The sequence below is a fragment of the Scyliorhinus torazame genome, chromosome 2 (assembly GCF_047496885.1).
Source record: "Scyliorhinus torazame isolate Kashiwa2021f chromosome 2, sScyTor2.1, whole genome shotgun sequence".
Classification (NCBI taxonomy): Eukaryota; Metazoa; Chordata; class Chondrichthyes; order Carcharhiniformes; family Scyliorhinidae; genus Scyliorhinus; species Scyliorhinus torazame.
The window spans coordinates 199078671-199099110 of record NC_092708.1 but is presented as its reverse complement, the minus strand read 5'-3'; the positions used below and the strand labels follow the sequence as shown (position 1 = coordinate 199099110).

At 50.4% G+C, this 20440-nt stretch overlaps 1 protein-coding gene across 8 annotated transcripts in view; it reads left to right on the top strand.

Moving 5' to 3' along the window:
* The window catches only part of LOC140395077 (uncharacterized), a 659825-nt gene that overhangs the window by 529878 nt on the left and 109507 nt on the right, over nucleotides 1-20440 (top strand). For all 8 annotated transcript variants that reach the window (XM_072482474.1, XM_072482512.1, XM_072482492.1 and 5 more), the window contains one exon: nucleotides 18771-18953. In XM_072482474.1, the coding sequence (XP_072338575.1) occupies nucleotides 18771-18953 (183 nt within the window). The remainder of the gene's footprint in view (nucleotides 1-18770; nucleotides 18954-20440) is intronic.

Sequence of the window (20440 nt, the reverse complement as noted above, 5' to 3'; positions counted from 1 at the left end):
AAATGGAGAATTGTGGGGCTGGAGAAGGTTGTGAATCTTTGGAATTCGCTGCCGCAGATGGCTGACATGCACTTATTCAAGGCTGATATTGATAGATGTTTGGACTAGAAATGAATCAAGGTATGGGATTGGCCAGTTAGCACAGCTGAGCTCTACACGGTTGATATAATCTTGTGTGGCCCTAGGATTGGCCAGTCTTTTATGTAGCTTATACGCCAAGAACGGTCTGGTGATTTCATTGTGGCTTGTTCCATTCTTTCATCTTATAACTGGTGTGAATGAGGGCATCTTTTGTGTCAAATTCAGTCAGCGATGTCTAGCTGCACATTAATAATAATCTTTATTGTCATAAGTAGGCTTACATTAACACTGCAATGAAGTTACTGTGAAAAGTTCCTACGCGCCATATTCCGGCGCCTGTTCAGTACAAGGAGGGAGAATTCAGAATGTCCAAATTACCTATCAGCACATCTTTCGGTACTTATGGGAGGAAACCGGAGCACCCGGAGGAAACACATGTGGACACGGGGAGAACTTGCAGACATTCTAGCCGGGAATCGAACCAGGGACCGTGGCACTGTGAAGCAACAGTGCTAGCCACTGTGTGACAGTGCCGCCTATATCTGTATTTAAATCTGACATACGTGTGGCATTGCAAAACAGAATAAAACGTTTCTATTATTCTGCACTGCCTCACTTTTGGTGGCGGCCATGGAGTGAGTAGTCGCACATTTGGCACCTCCCGCTCGAGGCCACTTTTTTGGACCTCTTCCCTGCTTTTTGAGCGGATGTTTTGGTGAAAAAAAGGTGTGGAGGTGACTGAAGAAAGTTAAACACCACCGGTGGGGCTGGTAGATGGATCCACAGACCAGAAATGGGTCGAGAAGAAGGGAGCAGTTGGAGAAAGAGAAACTTTGTGCGCCACAGGTCAAGGTGGCAGAGGTTAAAGGGTCAGCCCTGCCTGCCCAGTGGTCAACGGAGCAGCTGGTGCACTTCTTAAATGAGAAGTTCAGCCGACAGAAGAGGAAAGCCCAGGAAGACCTAGTCAAGGCGGTAGAACCATTAAAAGCAACATTTGATCCTGTGGAACAGAGGTTGGAATCCCAGAGCCAGGCCATTCGAAAAGTGGAGGAGGGACAGCACGAGGAGCCGCTTACCTCGTTGGTAGCTGAGATTGGAATTATTCGGAAGACCCACAAGCTGTTAAAGGAGAAGGTGGAGGACCTGGAGAATCGCTCCCGGAGACAAAAACTAAGAATCGTGGGGATACCTGAAGGCATCGTGGGAGCGAATGCTGGGTCCTATAAAGCCAAGATGCTGGAGAAGTTGCTGGGGGAGGGGGCCTTCGACCAAATGCACTGGGCGCTGTTGAGGAGGCTGCAGGTGAACGAGCCACCAAGGGTGATGGTGGTTCGTCTCCAATTCCTCGACAAGGAGAAGATATTGGGAGGCAAGGCAGACGAGGAGATGACCTGGGAAGACAATGTGCTCCAGGTGTACCAGGACCTGGGCGCGGACCTGGTGAAGAGGAGAGCCGGGTTAATTCGGGTGCAGGCTGCACTCTTTAAGAAGAGGATGAAGTTTGGGATGTTCTATCTTGCCCACCTCTGGGTGACTGTTAACAGCCGAGAACATTACTTTGAGACACTAGAGGAGGCGATGGACTTAAGAGACAATGGACTGGCAGAAGGAGGTGGACATTGAACTGTGGAGGAGGATTGAGAAAATAGGTGCTTTTTCTGCCTTTCTTTTCTTTTAATTTGTTGATTGTTGGAGAACCTTTCTCCTTTGAGATGTTTTGTTGGGTTTGGGGGTGGGATGTTTGGGAACATTGAGGGTGAGTGCACCTTTTTTCTTCTTCCATTGTTGTTATGGAGGTATGCGAGCGTTGGGGGGGAAATCAATGGGGGGGGTAGGAAGCTCAGGCGCCTTGGACGGGGGCTGCCTGGCTAGATGGGTGGCCTAGTTAATGGGGGTGCAGTGGGGGGTGGCCAGGTGGTTAGTGTAGTAGAGGGAGATAGGATTGTTGTTTTGTTCATGGGGAGGGGGTGAGGGGCTGCAAAGAAAGATGCGATTTCTGTGGCACAGCAAGGAAAGCCGTGGTGATGGTGAGCATCCGAGGGTGGGCCGGGAGGGTTGCGTGACACAGGTCGGGGATAGGCCCAAAAAGGATATGGTTGCTCAGCAGGGGAGGGGTCGGGTTGATCCCCTCACCAGCCAGGTTGGTCATATTGGACTTGAGAGCGCTGAGTGGGCCAGTGAAACAGTCGCATGTGTTCACGCACTTGAGGAGCCTTAAGGTAAACATGGCCTTTTTGCAAGAAACACACTTGAAGATCGGGTATCAGACTGTGCTAAGGAAAGGGTGGGTAAGGAAGTCTTTCAACCGGGATTAGACATGACGATGGGGGGCGGTGGCAGTGCTAGTAATAGGTGATGCAGGCAGGGAAGGCTCCGGGCCCGGATGGGCTTCCTGTAGAATTTAATGAGAAGTTTGAGGTGGGGAACAGTGTTGCTGATTTGGGAGGGAAGTTTGTTATGGTGTGTGGGAAGCTGGAGGTAGTGCCGGTGGTTTTGATAAATGTTTTTTCGGGCGATGTGGAGTTTAGGAGGTGGGTGCTGGGCAAGATCCTGGTGGACCGGTCGAGCCCTAGGTCGGGGAGGGTGTCAGTGATGGCGAAGGAGATAAAGGGGTTCATGGAGCACTTGGAAGGGGTGGGTTGGGTGGATCCGTGGAGGTTTGGGAGGCCGAGGGCGAAGGAGTTCTTGTACTTCTCCCATGTGCTAAGGGTGTACTCTCAGATTGATTTTTTTCATGGTCGACAAAACGCTGCTTGCGGCGGTGGTCGACTCGGGGTATTCGGCGATCGTGGTTTCAGACCACACGCCGCACTGGGTGGACTTGCAAGTGGACCGTGGTGGGGCCCAGCGCCTGCAGTGGAGACTAGACGTAGGGTTGTTAGTGGATGAGGAGGTGGGTGAGCGGGCGAGGGCCGCCATACGGGGTACGTGGAACTAAACGATATGGGTGAGGTCTCGGCCGTCACGCTATGGGACATGCTCAAGGCAGTGGTTTAGGGGGAGTTTATATCGAGCCGGGCGCAGAAGGATAAGGTGGGATAAACAGAGATGACAATGCTGCTGGACGAGATTCTGCGGGTGAACAGGAGGTATTCGGAGGCCCCTCAGGTGGGATCGTTGAAGGAGAGGCAGAAGCTCCAGGTGGAGTTTGGGCTCGTGTCCACGGGGAAGGCGGTGGGGCAGTTTCGGGGAGTCAGAGGGGCAGTGAATGAGTACGGGGAGAGGGATGCTGGCCCACCAACTCAGGAAGCAGGAGGTGGCGAGGGAGATTGGTGGGGTGAAGGACGGGAGGGGATGAGTGGTATTGGACCCAATGTGGGTGAATGGGATATTTGAGGAGTTTTTCAGGAGGCTTTATGAATCGGAGCCCCCGGCCAGTGGGTGGGACCTGGTGGTGGGGCTGAGAGCCATCATTGGACTGGTGGAGGGGATGGAGGACATGGGGATGGTGCAGACAGGGAATGACCCAGGCCCGGGTGGGCTTCCTATAGAATTTTCTGAGACGTTTTGGGATGACCTGCGGCGCCTGCTGGTGAGGGCATACAATGAGTTGAGGGAAAAGGGGGAGATTCCCCCTATGCTATTGCAGTCGTCTATATCCCTAATACTAAAGAAGGATAAAGATCCAGAGGAGTGCGGATCCTTTCATCCGACATCGCTATTAAATGTGGAGGCTAAGTTGATGGCAAAGATCCTGGCCTCACAAATCGAGGACTGTGTGCCGGGGTGATAGGGGAAGATCAGATGGGGTTTGTAAAGGGGAGGCAAATGTCGCCGAATGTTAGGAGACTACTAAACGTGTTAGCGATGCCGGTGGAGGGACAGGACGTGGAGGTGGCAGTGGCAATGGATGCAGAGAAGGCTTTTGATCGGGTGGAATGGGACTGCTTGTGGCAGTCGGAATGTTCTCCCGTGTCTGGCCATTCTTCAGAATTCTTCCTCTGTGTAAATAATTAAAATTATTATTATTATTATTAAGTGTTCGTGGTCAGGCAGGGGGTTGTGGACTGGATCGATTGTTGTGTAGGGCACCAGTAGCGCGCATGCGGCTGAATCGGGTGAGCTGGGTGTACTTCGGGCTACGCTGTGGGACAAGGCAGGGGTGCCCACTCTCCCAGTTGCTTTTGGCTTTGTCAATAGAGCGTTGAGGAGCTGGAAAGGGATTGTAAGCGGGTGGGGGGGGGAGGGCTGAGCACAGGGTCTCGCTATACACAGAAGACCTGCTGCTTTATATCTCGGCCCCACTGGAGGTATGGGGGGAATTCTGAGTATTCTGGAGGCGTTTGACCGGTTTCCAGATATAAGCTTAACATGGGGAAGAGTGAGGTGTTCCCGATCAAGGCCAGGGGGCATGAGAGGAGGTTGGGTAAGCTGCCTTTCAAGTTGGTGGGGGCGAGCTTCAGATATTTGGGTATCCAGGTGGTGCGCAGATGGGCGCAGCTGCACAAGTTGAACTTGGCGCGGTTGGTGGAACAGATGAGGGGGGATTTTAAGAGGTGGGATGTGCTGCCACTATCGCTGGTGGGGCGAGTGCAGACAGTGAAAATGACGGTGCTGCCGAGGCTCTTATTTGTCTTTCAGAACCTCCCGATCTTCAACTCCAAATCATTCTTTAAGAAAGTCAATACTTTGATCTCGGGGTTTGTGTGGGTGGAGAACACCCCATGGGCTAAGGAGGTGCTACTGGAACGGGGGCAGATTGGCCTTGCCAAACATTCTTTTTTTAAATTTAGAGTATCCAATTATAGTTTTATCCAGTTAAGGGACAATTTAGCGTGGCCAATCCTGGTATTACCACAGCCAATTCACCTACCCTGCATCTTTGGGTTGTGGGGGTGAGAGGCATGAAGACATGGGGAGAATGTGCAAACTCCACATGGACAGTGACCCAGAGCTGGGATCGAACCTGGAACTTCGGGACTACGATGTGGTGGCCATCACGGAAACTTGGATAGAAGAGGGGCAGAAATGGTTGTTGGAGGTCCCTGGCTATAGATGTTTCAATAAGATTAGGGAGAGTGGTAAAAGAGGTGGGGGGGTGGCATTATTAATTAGAGATAGTATAACAGCTGCAGAAAGGCAGTTCGAGGAGTATCACCCTATTGAGGTAGTATGGGTTGAAGTCAGAAATAGGAAAGGAGCAGTCACCTTGTTAGGAGTTTTCTATAGGTCCCCCAATAGTAGCAGAGATGTGGAGGAACAGATTGGGAAACAGATTTTGGAAAGGTGCAGAAGTCATAGGGTAGTAGTCATGGGCGACTTTAACTTCCCAAATATTGAGTGGAAACTCTGTAGATCAAATAGTTTGGATGGGGTGGTGTTTGTGCAGTGTGTCCAGGAAGCTTTTCTAACACAGTATGTAGATTGTCCGACCAGAGGAGGGGCAATATTGGATTTAGTACTGGGTAATGAGCCAGGGCAAGTGATAGATTTGTTAGTGGGAGAGCATTTTGGAGATAGTGACCACAATTCTGTGACTTTCACTTTAGTAATGGAGAGGGATAGGTACGTGCAACAGGGCAAGGTTTACAATTGGGGGAAGGGTAAATACGATGTTGTCAGACAAGAATTGAAGTGCATAAGTTGGGAACATAGGCTGTCAGGGAAGGACACAAGTGAAATGTGGAACTTGTCCAAGGAACAGGTGCTACGTGTCCTTGATATGTATGTCCCTGTCAGGCAGGGAAGAGATGGTCGAGTGAGGGAACCATGGTTGACAAGAGAGGTTGAATGTCTTGTTAAGAGGAAAAAGGTGACTTATGTAAGGCTGAGGAAACAAGGTTCAGACAGGGCATTGGAGGGATACAAGATAGCCAGGAGGGAACTGAAGAAAGGGATTAGGAGAGCTAAGAGAGGGCATGAACAATCTTTGGCGGGTAGGATCAAGGAAAACCCCAAGGCCTTTTACACATATGTGAGAAATATGAGAATGACTAGAGCGAGGGTAGGTCCGATCAAGGACAGTAGCGGGAGATTGTGTATTGAGTCTGAAGAGATAGGAGAGGTCTTGAACGAGTACTTTTCTTCTGTAGTTACAAATGAGAGGGGCGATATTGTTGGAGAGGACAGTGTGAAACAGATTGGTAAGCTCGAGGAAATACTTGTTAGGAAGGAAGATGTGTTGGGCATTTTGAAAAACTTGAGGATAGACAAGTCCCCCGGGCCTGACGGGATATATCCAAGGATTCTATGGGAAGCAAGAGATGAAATTGCAGAGCCGTTGGCAATGATCTTTTCGTCCTCACTGTCAACAGGGGTGGTACCAGGGGATTGGAGAGTGGCGAATGTCGTGCCCCTGTTCAAAAAAGGAACTAGGGATAACCCTGGGAATTACAGGCCAGTTAGTCTTACTTCGGTGGTAGGCAAAGTAATGGAAAGGGTACTGAAGGATAGGATTTCTGAGCATCTGGAAAGACACTGCTTGATTAGGGATAGTCAGCACGGATTTGTGAGGGGTAGGTCTTGCCTTACAAATCTTATTGAATTCTTTGAGGAGGTGACCAAGCATGTGGATGAAGGTAAAGCAGTGGAAGTAGTGTACATGGATTTTAGTAAGGCATTTGATAAAGTTCCCCATGGTAGGCGTATGCAGAAAGTAAGGAGGCATGGGATAGTGGGAAATTTGGCCAGTTGGATAACGAACTGGCTAACCGATAGAAGTCAGAGAGTGGTGGTGGATGGCAAATATTCAGTCTGGATCCCAGTTACCAGTGGCGTACCGCAGGGATCAGTTCTGGGTCCTCTGCTGTTTGTGATTTTCATTAATGACTTGGATGAGGGAGTTGAAGGGTGGGTCAGTAAATTTGCAGACGATACGAAGATTGGTGGAGTTGTGGATAGTAAGGAGGGCTGTTGTCGGCTGCAAAGAGACATAGATAGGATGCAGAGCTGGGCTGAGAAGTGGCAGATGGAGTTTAACCCTGAAAAGTGTGAGGTTGTCCATTTTGGAAGGACAAATATGAATGCGGAATACAGGGTTAACGGTAGAGTTCTTGGCAATGTGGAGGAGCAGAAAGATCTTGGGGTCTATGTTCATACATCTTTGAAAGTTGCCACTCAAGTGGATAGAGCTGTGAAGAAGGCCTATGGTGTGCTCGCGTTCATTAACAGAGGGATTGAATTTAAGAGCCGTGAGGTGATGATGCAGCTGTACAAAACTTTGGTAAGGCCACATTTGGAGTACTGTGTACAGTTCTGGTCGCCTCATTTTAGGAAGGATGTGGAAGCTTTGGAAAAGGTGCAAAGAAGATTTACCAGGATGTTGCCTGGAATGGAGAGTAGGTCTTACGAGGAAAGGTTGAGGGTGCTAGGCCTTTTCTCATTAGAACGGAGAAGGATGAGGGGCGACTTGATAGAGGTTTATAAGATGATCAGGGGAATAGATAGAGTAGACAGTCAAAGACTCTTTCCCCGGGTGGAACAAACCATTACAAGGGGACATAAATTTAAGGTGAAAGGTGGAAGATATAGGAGGGATATTAGAGGTAGGTTCTTTACCCAGAGAGTAGTGGGGGCATGGAATGCACTGCCTGTGGAAGTAGTTGAGTCGGAAACATTAGGGACCTTCAAGCAGCTATTGGATAGGTACATGGATTACGGTAAAATGATATTGTGTAGATTTATTTGTTCTCAAGGGCAGCACGGTAGCATTGTGGATAGCACAATTGCTTCACAGCTCCAGGGTCCCAGGTTCGATTCCGGCTTGGGTCACTGTCTGTGCGGAGTCTGCACGTCCTCCCCGTGTCTGCGTGGGTTTCCTCCGGGTGCTCCGGTTTCCTCCCACAGTCCAAAGATGTGCGGGTTAGGTGAATTGGCCAATGATAAATTGCCCTTAATGTCCAAATTGCCCTTGGTGTTGGGTGGAGGTGTTGAGTTTGGGTAGGGTGCTCTTTCCAAGAGCCAGTGCAGACTCAAAGGGCCGAATGACCTCCTTCTGCACTGTAAATTCAATGATAATCTATGATTAATCTAGGACAAAGTTTCGGCACAACATCGTGGGCCGAAGGGCCTGTTCTGTGCTGTATTTTCTATGTTCTATGTTCTCGGCATCATGAGGCAGCAGTGCTAACCACTGCTGCCCCTAGGCCTTGCCAAACATAACAAATTATTATTGGACAGCAAACATTGCTATGGTGAGGAAGTGGGAAGTGGGGGAGGGGCCGTCGTGGAGATGGATGGAGGCGGCCTCTTGCAGGGAAGCGAGTTTAGGGGCATTGTTGACGGCGCCTCTGCCGTTCTTACCGGCCGAGTACTCCACTAGCCCAGTGATGATGGTGGCCCTGTTCCGGTGACGGTGATGTGCTGAGCGGACTCCCATCAGGTGGCTCTCCTCCCAACTCAAACCCAAAGAGTTAATTTTCAGAGATTTTTGGCCCAAAAAGTCATCAAAAACCAAGTCAAAGACCAACAGTGGTGACGAGGATGCCAGCGAACGGTAACTCGAAGGGCCAACGAGAGGGCAGGAGTGGCGGAAAAGGGCAGGTCCAAAGGGCGATCGGACCGACGGACCCACGAGGCGAGCTGGAAGTCCCGGCCGCCCAAGAACAGGGAAAACCGGCGACCCAAGCTGTGGCAACGACGCAAACGGCAACCTCCCCCACCAGGAGATGGGTGGAAAAGCTTCCTAAAGAAGGAACTGGCCAGCATGAAGGAGGCGATAAAAGCAGAATTCCAGGTGGTGGTGAAAGAGGGGGTGATGGAGGCGATGGCCTTCCTCCAGCGCACAACAGACGGCCTGGGGAAGAAGGTGGAGGCGCAGGAGAAAACAATCCTGGACCTTGAAAAGGCTTCGGCAGACGAGAGCGACAGGATTGTGGCTCTGGAGTCAGAAGTGAAAAGGATGGTGGGGGCCCCTGGGGAACATGAAGGGGAATGTCGAGGACCCGGAGAACAGGACTCGGCGACAAAATATTCGATTGTGGGTTTTCCGGAGGGCATCGAGGACAGGGACCCAACAGACTATATTGCCCAAATCTGGGTAACTTAGTCGGGAGAGACAGCTTTCCCAATCCCCCAGAACACGACAGGGAACGCAGGTCATTCGACCGAAATCCAAAGCAGGGGAACAACTGAGAGCGATCATCGCTAAGCTGCACCGGTACCAGGGCCGGAAAAAGATCCTGAGGTGAGCCCGGCAGATGAAATCGAGCTCATGGGAAGGGCACAGAATCCAGGTGTACCAAGACATTGGGGCAGACCTCGCAAAGAAAAGGACGGACTTCAATAGAGCAAAATCGATGTTCCATAAAAGTGGGGTGAGGTTCGGCATGATGTTCCCGTCACACTCTGGGTCACATACCGGGAAAAGAACACTACTTTAACACCCCGGTGGAGGCTAATGAATTTGTGAGAACAAACGACTTGGAGGGAGACCAAGCTCGGCAGTGGTGAAGACGCGCCGGAAAAAGACTGCAGTGGGAAAGAAAACCGGAGACCAGAGACTACGGTGTAGTCCATGTGGTGATGTGCATCACTTTGGGTACACGGGGGTGTTGATGTAAATACATGTAGGCTAGCTAGACACTAGAGGGAGCACCAGAGACATCACACACACACTCAACCAATAGATCAGTTAGATAGGACACGACCAATGGACATTCACGATACACACAGAGGTGACACGACCACAGGAGGGCATTACACCAACCCATATATAAAGGACACCACACACATGATCTGCCTCTTTCCAGTGGACACAGTCAGTGAGTAGAGACACAGGGTTGATTCAATATCACTCCCACCACGTGGATTGCAGCAACTGGTTAGTCAGTCTGGGTAGCTATAGTAGGATTAGCAGTAGTGTCGAACCCGAGTAATAGAAGTGTAAATAGTTTAACAAATGTGTTGAAGTTATCTCCACGTCTGAACCTTCCTTTGTCAAGTGCACCACAAGGAAGCCGCTTATGTTACACCTACAACATAACAAATCATGGTACCAGCAGTGAACTGTTTCAATCCATGAAGCCATACCTCAGCATCCAGTGACAACCAGCAACGATACCCAGGCAAGATGTTCAAGATCCGGGTTCCGCAGCAGCTCCAGTGCCACTGCGATCTCCGCGAAAACTGGCGGGTATTCCGGCTAATGTTTGAAATCTTCCTGGTAGCAGCCGACCTACAAGACGTGGCCGATGCTGAAAAGACAGAGCTTCTGCTCACCATCGCCGGTGCCAGAGCAGAAGAACTCTTTTAAAAATTCAAGTTCTCCAAACGGGAAAACAGGAGCGACTTCCAGGCAGTCCTGGACAAATTCGGCAAATACTGTGAGGGAAACACACTCCAACCAGCAAGAAAAGGTAAAAGAAGTGGCAGTACTCACCACGAGGCCGAGATCCCGGAGCAGAGAACAATTTTGATCGGCGGCCATCTTTCTAAAGGGACTGCACTTGCGCAGTTGCGCGAGAAGCGCATAGAACGGGAAGGTCCATTTGCGCGTGTGTGAGACGCCGCGCATACGCAGTCACGAAAACGGCCCCGGTACAGGATCAACGATTTGCGATCGTGCAAACGCTTCCTACGTATGATGTCACATGCGTCATGGCGTCAGAGGCCCCGGACCACGCCCATATAAAGGGGAAACATCCCAAATCAAAGAAAAAATCTTTTAAAGCCGTAAAACAACCTTCTTTCACCTGGCATGACAGAACAATGCCTCAAATTGAACCAGGAAATGAAATTAACCTCCGAAGAACCCAACAAGCAGTTACCTACGCCCAAACTGATGATTCTGACGTTGAATACTTCGAAACCGACCTTTACGTTTTCTCCGGACCTCGTGAGCCCAATGTCAGTTCCGACACAAACAGTGATGATATGGTCCTAGAACACAACGACTCAAACGGACCTTTCACCTTGGGAGGCTACCCCAGTACCAAATCCGAACCGCAACTAGACGTGTTGCACATTGACGACCCCGACGACAAATTTGAGGATCTTCAGCCCAGCAGATATGACATCCCGACTCGTGAGTGCAGGATGATGTTGCAGCCTGAAACCAAGAGACAGGGAGCGGTACAAGCCCACAGAGAGCGGCCTGCTTCCACACAGAGAGTGGTCCACGCACCGCTCAGGGTTACTGACTCCGCGATAGAAGACACGCAAGACTCCACACCGCAGTCCTTGCATGAACAAGAAGTGACTCCAGTGTCACAAGCCTCCACAGCGAGCTTGTGGACAGACTCCACGATTGAAGAAACGCACACCACCCCCACCCCCACCCTCACCCTCACACCACCCTCACCCTACACCACCCGCCTACCCACAGGCTCACCCCCCCTCCCCCCGCCCACAATCTTATCACACGTCTTGCCTTGTGCCTTACAGGTGATGAGGCGGGTCCAACTGGCATCCCCTGCCCCTAGCCAATGCAACAGCTGGGGCTCCCCCCTCTCCCCACCCCGTGAGCCGAGCTGTGACGAGAGCAGCTCGGATACCTGCTCTCAGCCCGAGACTCAGGAGATCCCGGAGCTCAAATCGGTGGAAGACAGATCCAACATCTTCCACCTCAGTTGAGCATGTTAATGAAGAAGTCCTGGGATACTCTCTGGTGCTCACCACACAGCTGCTCCGATACAGCAGGTGGAAGGTGGAACACCCGAGGGGGCGTACGGTCAGAGGGGAGGCCGACCTCAGGGACCAGCTGCCAACGAGACAGGATTCGGGCTTCTGGAATAGACAGTCGCGGAGCCAGGGACTACATGAGGGGTTGTCGGTAGAATCCAGTATCTGCAGGTACTGTTGGAGGAGTCCAACTGCATGCAGGAGAAGGGGTTGGTGCTGACAATGCGTGCCACCCAGGCCAACATTACACGGGTGCCGACCACGATTTTGGCTCTGGTTCAGCGTGTCCAGGGCCTGTTGTATTCTGTGCAGGTGCTGGCCGAGACCCAGGACAGGGTTGCCGTCTCACACAAACATGTGGCTGAGCCACGAGACATTGCAGCGGCACTTCTGGGCGTGGCCCAATCACAGCAGGCCATGGCTGAGACCGTCAGCAGCATTACCCAGGCGATGGCCGGCGTGGCGCCGACACAGAGGGAGGTGGCCCAGTCCCGGAGGGCGATGACACAGCCACTGGCTGATGTGATACAGACAAGGAAGGTGGTGGCACAGTCAATGGGTGATATGGCACAGTCCCAGGCGGAGATGGTCCACTCACTCCCTGTGTTCCAAGGCCAGCTGGCCTGCGGACCCTGGTCGTGACCAGAGCGGGCCTCTAGGATTCGCAGCACCAGGTGGCGGGGGAGCCTCAGATGATAGCTCCGTTTACACCCCTATCCCATGGAGTAGCCAGGGGGCCATCGGGCACCCCAAGGGAGGAAGTGGTCACTCCCACAGGGGAGGTGCTGGGACACTGCAGCACCTCGGGCTCTCCCCTCCTGTCCCTGTCACATCTGGTGTGCAGCAGGCAGAACAGGGCGGCACCACGGCAACTGGGACACCTTGGCAGCAGCCAGGCCCATCTAGGCCCGGTAACCCCAGAACACGAGCGCCAACGGTCACAGGGTGGGAATTACAGCAGGCCGCCTCTACTCCTGCTGCACCATCTAGACGTAGCATTAGGGCCCATAAGGCCAGAACGTTAGACACAAGTTAAATAGGCACAGGTGCAGGGCACAGCTTAGTTAGGTGGGCTAGGGCACTAACCTGTAAATATTTGTTCACATTAACACCTGGTATCACTGTTATAACCTGTCTCGGTGCACTATCAGATGGGTGTGAGGGGTGGCTAGTCTGGGCTGGCCAGAGTTGGGGGTGGGGGTGGAATGGCAGACATTGTGGGTGGACTGGGCCATCCCCACCACTGTCACCCCAGGATATCGATGGGAGAGTGTGATGGAACGGCCAGCTCGCATACAGGGATCACCCAGGCGGACGGTGGAAAGTGCTCCGGTGGGCAGGAGTCAGACATATTCAGGTGATGTGGAGCACCAGAGCTCATCGCAGAGCAGGTTGTCATCGTCCTCCATCCCATGGACCAGACTCGGTGTTACTGCCAACTCAGGGCCCCCACCCCGTAGTGCGGCAGGTATGTATGACGGAGGGTGTTGTAGGAAGGAGGGTGACCGGTGGGTAGATACCATCAGGCCCTAGGTACCAATCCACCTTAAAGCTTCTCAAGACGCCAACATCTCCTTTTTGATATCTACGTGACCCAGCTGTGACCCACATTCTGTCGGGTCTTTTTCCTCCTTCAAAATCCGGGAAATCCAGGCCTGCGCCAGTGTAATTGGCAAAATTCCCTTGGGATAAGGAATCGTTAAACATTTCTAATAACAGTGGGGTCAACTTCCCACAAATTTCTTATAGAACTCTATGGGTTGATAAGCTCATAAGATATAGGATGAGAATTAGGCCATTTGGCCCATGGAGTCTGCTCCGCCATTTGATCATGGCTGGTCTCATCCTGGCCTTAACTCCACTGTCCTCAGCATGGAAGGAACCATCACACTCCTAAAAGAGATTGGTGCCTTCTCGGGCTACAAACGCAACAAGAGCAAAAGTGAGATTTTCCTGGTGAACCCGCAAGGGGGGGTGGGGCAGCACTAGTGGGGCTGCCATTTAAACAAGCCCAACGCAAATTCTGCTACCTGGGGATCCAAACCGCTAATGACTGGACGAGGATCCGCAAATGGAACCTGACCAGTCTGACAGAGGAAGTCAAAAGGGACCTTCAGAGATGGATTGCACTCCCACTCTCCCTGGCAGGGAGAGTACAGACGATCAAAATGAACTCAATGCCCAGGTACCTCTTCCTACTGAGATCCATCCCAATCTATATCCCAAAGGCCTTTTTTAATTCATTAGACAAGTTAATCATGGCATTTGTATGGGGGTGAAAAATGCTAGGATCACAAAAGAAGATCCTACAGAAGACATAAATCTACAATTCTACCATTGGGCAGCGACAGCGGAAAGGGTGATGGGATGGATTAAGGAGCCAGAAACCTAGTGGGTGCGTGCGGAGGAGGCCTCCTTCAAGGGGCCCTCTCGCCTTGCCCTCGCCATGGCGGCACTCCCATCCCTGCCCAAGAAACACTCCAGCAGCCCAGTGATGATAACCACCCTCCAGACGTAGAATCAACTACGGCAGCAATTCAGACTGACCGAAATGTCCGACAAAGCCCCCATCTGCAATTACCACAGGTTCACACTAGCACTCACCAACGCCACCTTCAAAAGGTGGAGATAGGATGGGGGGGACATTGAAAGTCAGGGACCTATACACTGACGGCAGGGTCATAATACTGGACGAACAGACGGAGTGATTCCAACTAGCTAAAGGAAACAAACTCAGATACCTGCAGTTTAAAAACTTCCTACGAAAGGAGACAACGACATACCCGCGACCACCACGACAGACATTACCAGAAGAGCTACTGGACACAGACATCCTATGCAGAGGAAACTGTAGTCACATGTACGAAAGACTGGTACAGAGGGCCGATACCAAACTGGACACAACAAGGAGGAAATGGGAGGAAGACTTGGGGTTCGAAATAGGGTGGGGATTCTCGAGCAAAGCATTGCAGTGTCAACTCTACCTCCACATGCGTGAGGCTCAACTTAATGCAGCTAAAAGTGGCCCTCTTGACCAGAACTCGAATGAGCAGGTTCTTCCCGGAGGTGGAGGATAGATGTGAACAGTGCCAAGGAGGCCCGGCCAACCACACCCACATGTTCTGGCCTTGCCCCAGACTTGCAGGGTACTGGACAGCCTTCTTCAAGGCTATCCAAGGTAGCGGAGAAGAGGGTGGCGCCATGCTCAAAAGTGGCGGTTTTCGGGGTATCAGACCAGCCAAATCTCGTCATGGGAAGGAGGGCGGATGCCCTTGCCTTTGCCTCCCTGATTGCCCGCCGTAGAATCCTACTCGGCTGGCGGTCAGCAGCACCACCCAAAGCTGCAGACTGGCTGTCCGACCTGTCGAAATTTCTCCAAATGGAAAAAATCTAATTTGCCATCTGTGGGCTTCCACAAAACATGGGAGCCATTCACCCGACTGTTCCGAGACCTGTTTGTGGCCAACACATATAAATAAGTGCACAGTAGCCAGGAAGAAATAGCTAGGAAAAGACAGAAAGAGAAAATCGAAGGAGGACCCGGGGCGGGAGCAAGGTGAGGTAGCAAAACCCAGCAAGAAAGAATGGGGGGTGATACACTATCAATTACGATGAGACGAGAGTAGAGAGTAATCAAGGCTTTGTTACGCAGAGATGTGGAGCCTCCCGCAGCTGCTGCCGAAATGGCTGCAGCTCGGTGAGCACACACATTTATACTCCGCCTACTGGGCGGAGCCAGCAGGCAGGGATCTACCCCCGTACCTGTAGTACAGGAGCATTACCGTAATACCCTCATATGCAGTATATACAATACAACAGTGGTGACTACCACAGGGGGCAGCAGTGAAGAAGGGGGGGAAGGAGGTTGGGAAGGGAGGGAGAGGGGAAAGGGGGAGAACAAAAAGGGGAGCCAGAAGGGGTAACAGAAAAGAAAACAAAAACGGGGGGGGGGGGGGGGGAGAGCACAGTGAAGACAACAGTGGCAGCAACCACAGCACGGCGAGAGAACACGAAGAAAAACGGGAAGGGGAAATGAGCAATGGTCAATAACGAAGCAACTGCACAAAAGAATGTAAAAAACATTAGTGGGCACTACCCAGGTTCCCCTCCACCCAAATTAGATGATCTGTAAACAGGAGAGAAGAGAAGAGAGGGGAGAAAAGACCCCTCCCTTCCGGTTATATTCCTGAGAGCCTATGTGTTTTGCTTTACAAGGGATATACCTGTATCTATAATTTGTACAAAACCCATAAAAAACATTTATAAAAACAAAACCTCCACTGCCCTGCCTGCTCTCCATCACCCTTCAACCCATTATCAATTAAAAATCTGTCTAACTCCTCTGTATATTTACTCACTGTCCCATCATCCACCGCACTCTGAGAATTCCACAGATTCACAACCCTTTTTATACTATTTATCATCTTGTATACCTCAGTTTGATGGTCCCTCAGTCTTCTAAACTCTAGATAGTATAGGCCTAAACTGTCCAATCGCTCGACAAACCATTCATCTCTAGAATCAATCTAGTGAAACTTCTAGAACTGCCTCCAATGCCACAGCATCTTTCCTCAAATATGGGGATCAGAACTGTGCACAATACTCAGGTGTAGTCTCGTCAATGACTTGCACAGTTGCAACAACGTTTCCTTACCTTTATACTCTATTCCTTTAGCTGTAAATGCCTACATTCCATTCGCTATCTTTATTATCTGCCGTATCTGCATGCTAGTTTTCTATGACTCATGAACAAGTACACCCAGATCCCTCTGCATCGGAGCACCCGAAGTCCCTCCTCATTTAGATAATAAGTAGCCGTCCCATTGTTCCTACCAAAATTCATGACCTCACATTTATCCACGTTAAACTCCATCTGCCACATTTTGGCCCATTTACCTAACCTACTTATTTGCATTTGTAAAGTTCTTATTTACTCACCTATTTTTGTGTTATCTGCAAATCTGGCTATAGAACCTTCTGTCCCTGTATCCAAGTCATGAATATAGATTATAAATTGCTTGGGCCCAAGCAACGAACCCTGTGGCACCCCACTAGTTCCATCTTGTCATCCAGAAACAGACCCATTTATCCCATCTCTCTGTCTACTGCCCGTCAGCCAGTCTTCTATCCAAGTTAATAAATGACCCCTAATCCCATGTGATCTAATCTTGTGAATTAACCTTCTGTGCGGCACTTTATCAAATGCCTTCCAGAAGTCCAGATATACTACATCTACAGGATGCCCGTTATCTACCTTGCTTATTGGGTAATCCATCCGGGCCCGGACCATTACTCGATGGCATCAAATCAATACATTTCATAATCTCCTCGGGGCCCAATAGGGATTCCAATTCCTCCCTTCTCTCCCTCTCCAGCCTGGGAAGCACAATTCCTCCAAAAGCTGCTTCATGGGTGAATTCTCCTCCGGGCGCTCCCATCTACAAAGACTTCAATAAAAGGCTTCAAGCACAGCATTAACCTTAATTGCACCGTCTCCCGGGAGGCAGCCAGCAGCCTCAGCTGGTTTGGTAAATGTTTTCTCCCAATGTTCATAGCACATCCCCCTCAAGCCCCGCAGCTGGCTCACTGCCTTACCCGTTGAGACGAGCTTAAATTGCATCTGCAAATTCTTCCTACTCGCCAGCAACTCTGTGTCGGGGCAAGCGAGTACAGGCGGTCCACCTCGAAGATAGAATGCAGCAGCCTCTGCCGCTCCACTTCCCAATCCTTTCCTTGTGTGACTTGTAGGAAATTATCTCCCCCCACTAATGACCGTCTTAAGGGCCTCCCGCAACATAGATGAGATAGTCTCACACTAATTAAACATAATGTACTTCCAAATGGCGGATCGCAAAACCCTTTATCTGCCAACCACGTCATGTCCAATCACCATGGCGGGCATTGAAAGGGACACTGCTCTAACACCAGATCCACAAAATGCCTTCTTCACCCCAGGAAGCGGAGACCTACCCACGACAAAAAAGTAAATCCGAGAATGAACCTGCCGTCATGGGAGATGTAGTCCGTCAGATTTTGGCCTTTCAATCCATCTGGCAATCCCACAATTCTAAGATTCTGTCTCCTGGAGCGATTCTCCAGATCATCCACATTGGCATCTCAGTTCCCAAGGAGACAATCTGATCGCTCTGCTTCGAGAGAGCTGCGTCCACACCCTGTAACGCCAATGCCGAGGAAATGGGAGCTTGTGGAGGTCCTCGGAGACAGCCCGCCGCTGTTTCTGAAATTCCGTTGCCATGGTGCCTGTAAGCATCTCAGCCGTCAATGGAGAGGCCAGAGTCGCGGTCACGGCCTCCACCATTTTCTCAGCAGAAGAGCCTCGAGACGCTTACGACTCAGTCGGCAAATCTTTATTTGCTGGCTTCCTAGTCCTGGATTTTCTGGACATTTCTCTTGGTGGGAACCTTATTTTATCAACTTAATGAAGTTTTTACCCAAACAACCCACAAAAACTGGGCCAAAAATAAAGTACCCAGGCAGGAGCCACCTCATGTGTGGCTACTCCCTACATGTTGCCACCGGAATTTCGAAATTACATTTTCCTGACTTGGTCCTTACTGGCATTAATAGCTAGATGATCTCAAAACTGATCATATTATACTCCTCAACCCCCATACCCCGATATGAAAATTGACATGCTAGTTACTTGCATGACGCAACTAGAAATAACTGACCTTGGGGAGAAAGATCCCGAATCAATTAATTACCTTCATCACTCGAGAGACAAAACCTCAAATAATGAATTCTCTGACAGGAACTAGCAAGACATTCCATCCAGTAGAAAAATCTCCTCTCACTGGTCTGATAGCTGTGAAAATCACACGGCTCGATATTTACCTTGGCTTCTGATTTCCTTTAATATGTAAATATTCCCCAGATGGGACAGAGGTGCCAGAGCATACAAGGCTGCGGGCCAGGTCCTGAAAAATGGGTTTAGGTGCTTGATGGCCAACATGGGCATGATGGGCCGAAGAGTCTCTTTCTGTGCTGTAAAAATTCTGTGACTCTGTCTCTCAGTTCAATCTAGTTCAACATGGGAGCTCGTAGTGTGGAGTTAGAGAAAACTGTGTGCAGCAGTGAAAAAATAACCATCTTTCTATTTTTAAATCTAGAAACAGTCACAAAAACGTTTCAGTCTGGATTCATCAAAAAATAGATCTTCATTAACGTCGATTGCAAGAGTAGAGAATGAAAGGGAGGACACTGAGGAGGCAGAAAACTCCACTTTGACAGCTCGTGATATTACTGAGGAACATTCTGAAGCTAAAGCTGCAGCTGATGAAGTCAAGCATGAGGTCAGTGGCCAGCAGGAACAGGTCAGCTGATGTGTATTAAAAGTTAGAGGGACATGACAAATGGACTAGCGTGCAGTGATTTTTTACATGTGCAGCACAATGGAATGTATTTGTTTTCCGTTGCTCGGAGACACACTAGCATACCGGATATTAAACAAGCATAGTATCTGTAACTATCTTTGTTTAATATCCGGTATGCTAGTGTGTCTGTCCTTCGGTGCCAATTATTCCTTTATAATTGGTCACTATGTGTGACTCGCTCATTTTTTCCCCAAAAAAACAAATTTTTAGGACACGGCACACTTCCCAATCATGAACCAGTGCTGATTTATCATCCCAATGTTCCAGGATGTAAATAGAAGATGGCGGCAACCTAAAGGTTACCTAAACAAACAAAAACTTTTTGAAATGAAAAATGTCAAATGAGGTGCGTATGGGCCGCGACGGGTAAGATTTGGATGGAGTCCCCGGGTAGGACGGCTACCAATGCCGTATCTCCCCTACCCGAGTGTGATTGACCAGCGGGGGGGGGGTCCTCAGGCAGGGCAGGTCTCACACCGTTTCTCCACTGCCTGAGCAACCGACAAGAACGGGCAAAAATGTAGTCATCGTGGTGGGACTGCAATAGTGGTTCCATCCTTCGAACCAGAAGGGCAGTTACGATCGGGCGTCTGATACCCGAACATGTATCAGCTGAAAAGCTAGTTCCTCTGAACAAGCGTCTGGCAACGGTGGGTCTCTGAGGACAAGTCCTCAGAGGTTTCTGCTGAATGGGCGTGTGGCAGTGAGAAAATTCTCCTGTCGGACATACAACATTGAACAAACTTACTAACAACATAAAACATTCTGCAGGTTCCATCAGAATACGGGACATCGTAAATCACATTTGGGCTGGGGTGTAATTAGCATATGGAGGGAGTGCAGCGTGACCGAAGAAGAAAGGAAGGAGGAGTGAAACAAAAATGAAGTGGCCTTGCTGAGGTAACGCTGCCATGAGAAGTGGTGGGTAAGCCCTAACTGGTTGCATGGGGCAGCTGGGACCTTGTAGCTTCTGTGGGTGGTGTTCTCTTTCATATCTGGGGGCTAGTCTAGCTGGTGGGGGTCTCCTGCAATCTCGGGCGAAGTGTCCTGGCTGCCCACAGTTGTAACACGACTCCTGGGGCACATAAGGTGGAGCAGGCTCTCTGGTGCATTGTTCCCTTGGGTATGGTTTCCTGGGTGGGGGGCTGGGGCTGTTGGTGTCTTTGCTGGTTCGGGGGGCATTTGTGGGCTGATCTCGTTGCTGTTTCAGGGGGGCTTGACATTCTTGTGCGTAATGTCCTAATTGTCCGCAATTGTAACATTCCGGTGGTTTCTGTGGGGGGCTGTTCTTTCATTCGTTTACCCATGCGGGGTTCTGGTGCGTTTTAACTGGATGCATGTCTGCCTGCTCTTCCTCGGGTTCCCTAACTGCGGGTTTGTCTGCTTCTGCCTGCTGTTCTTCGGGA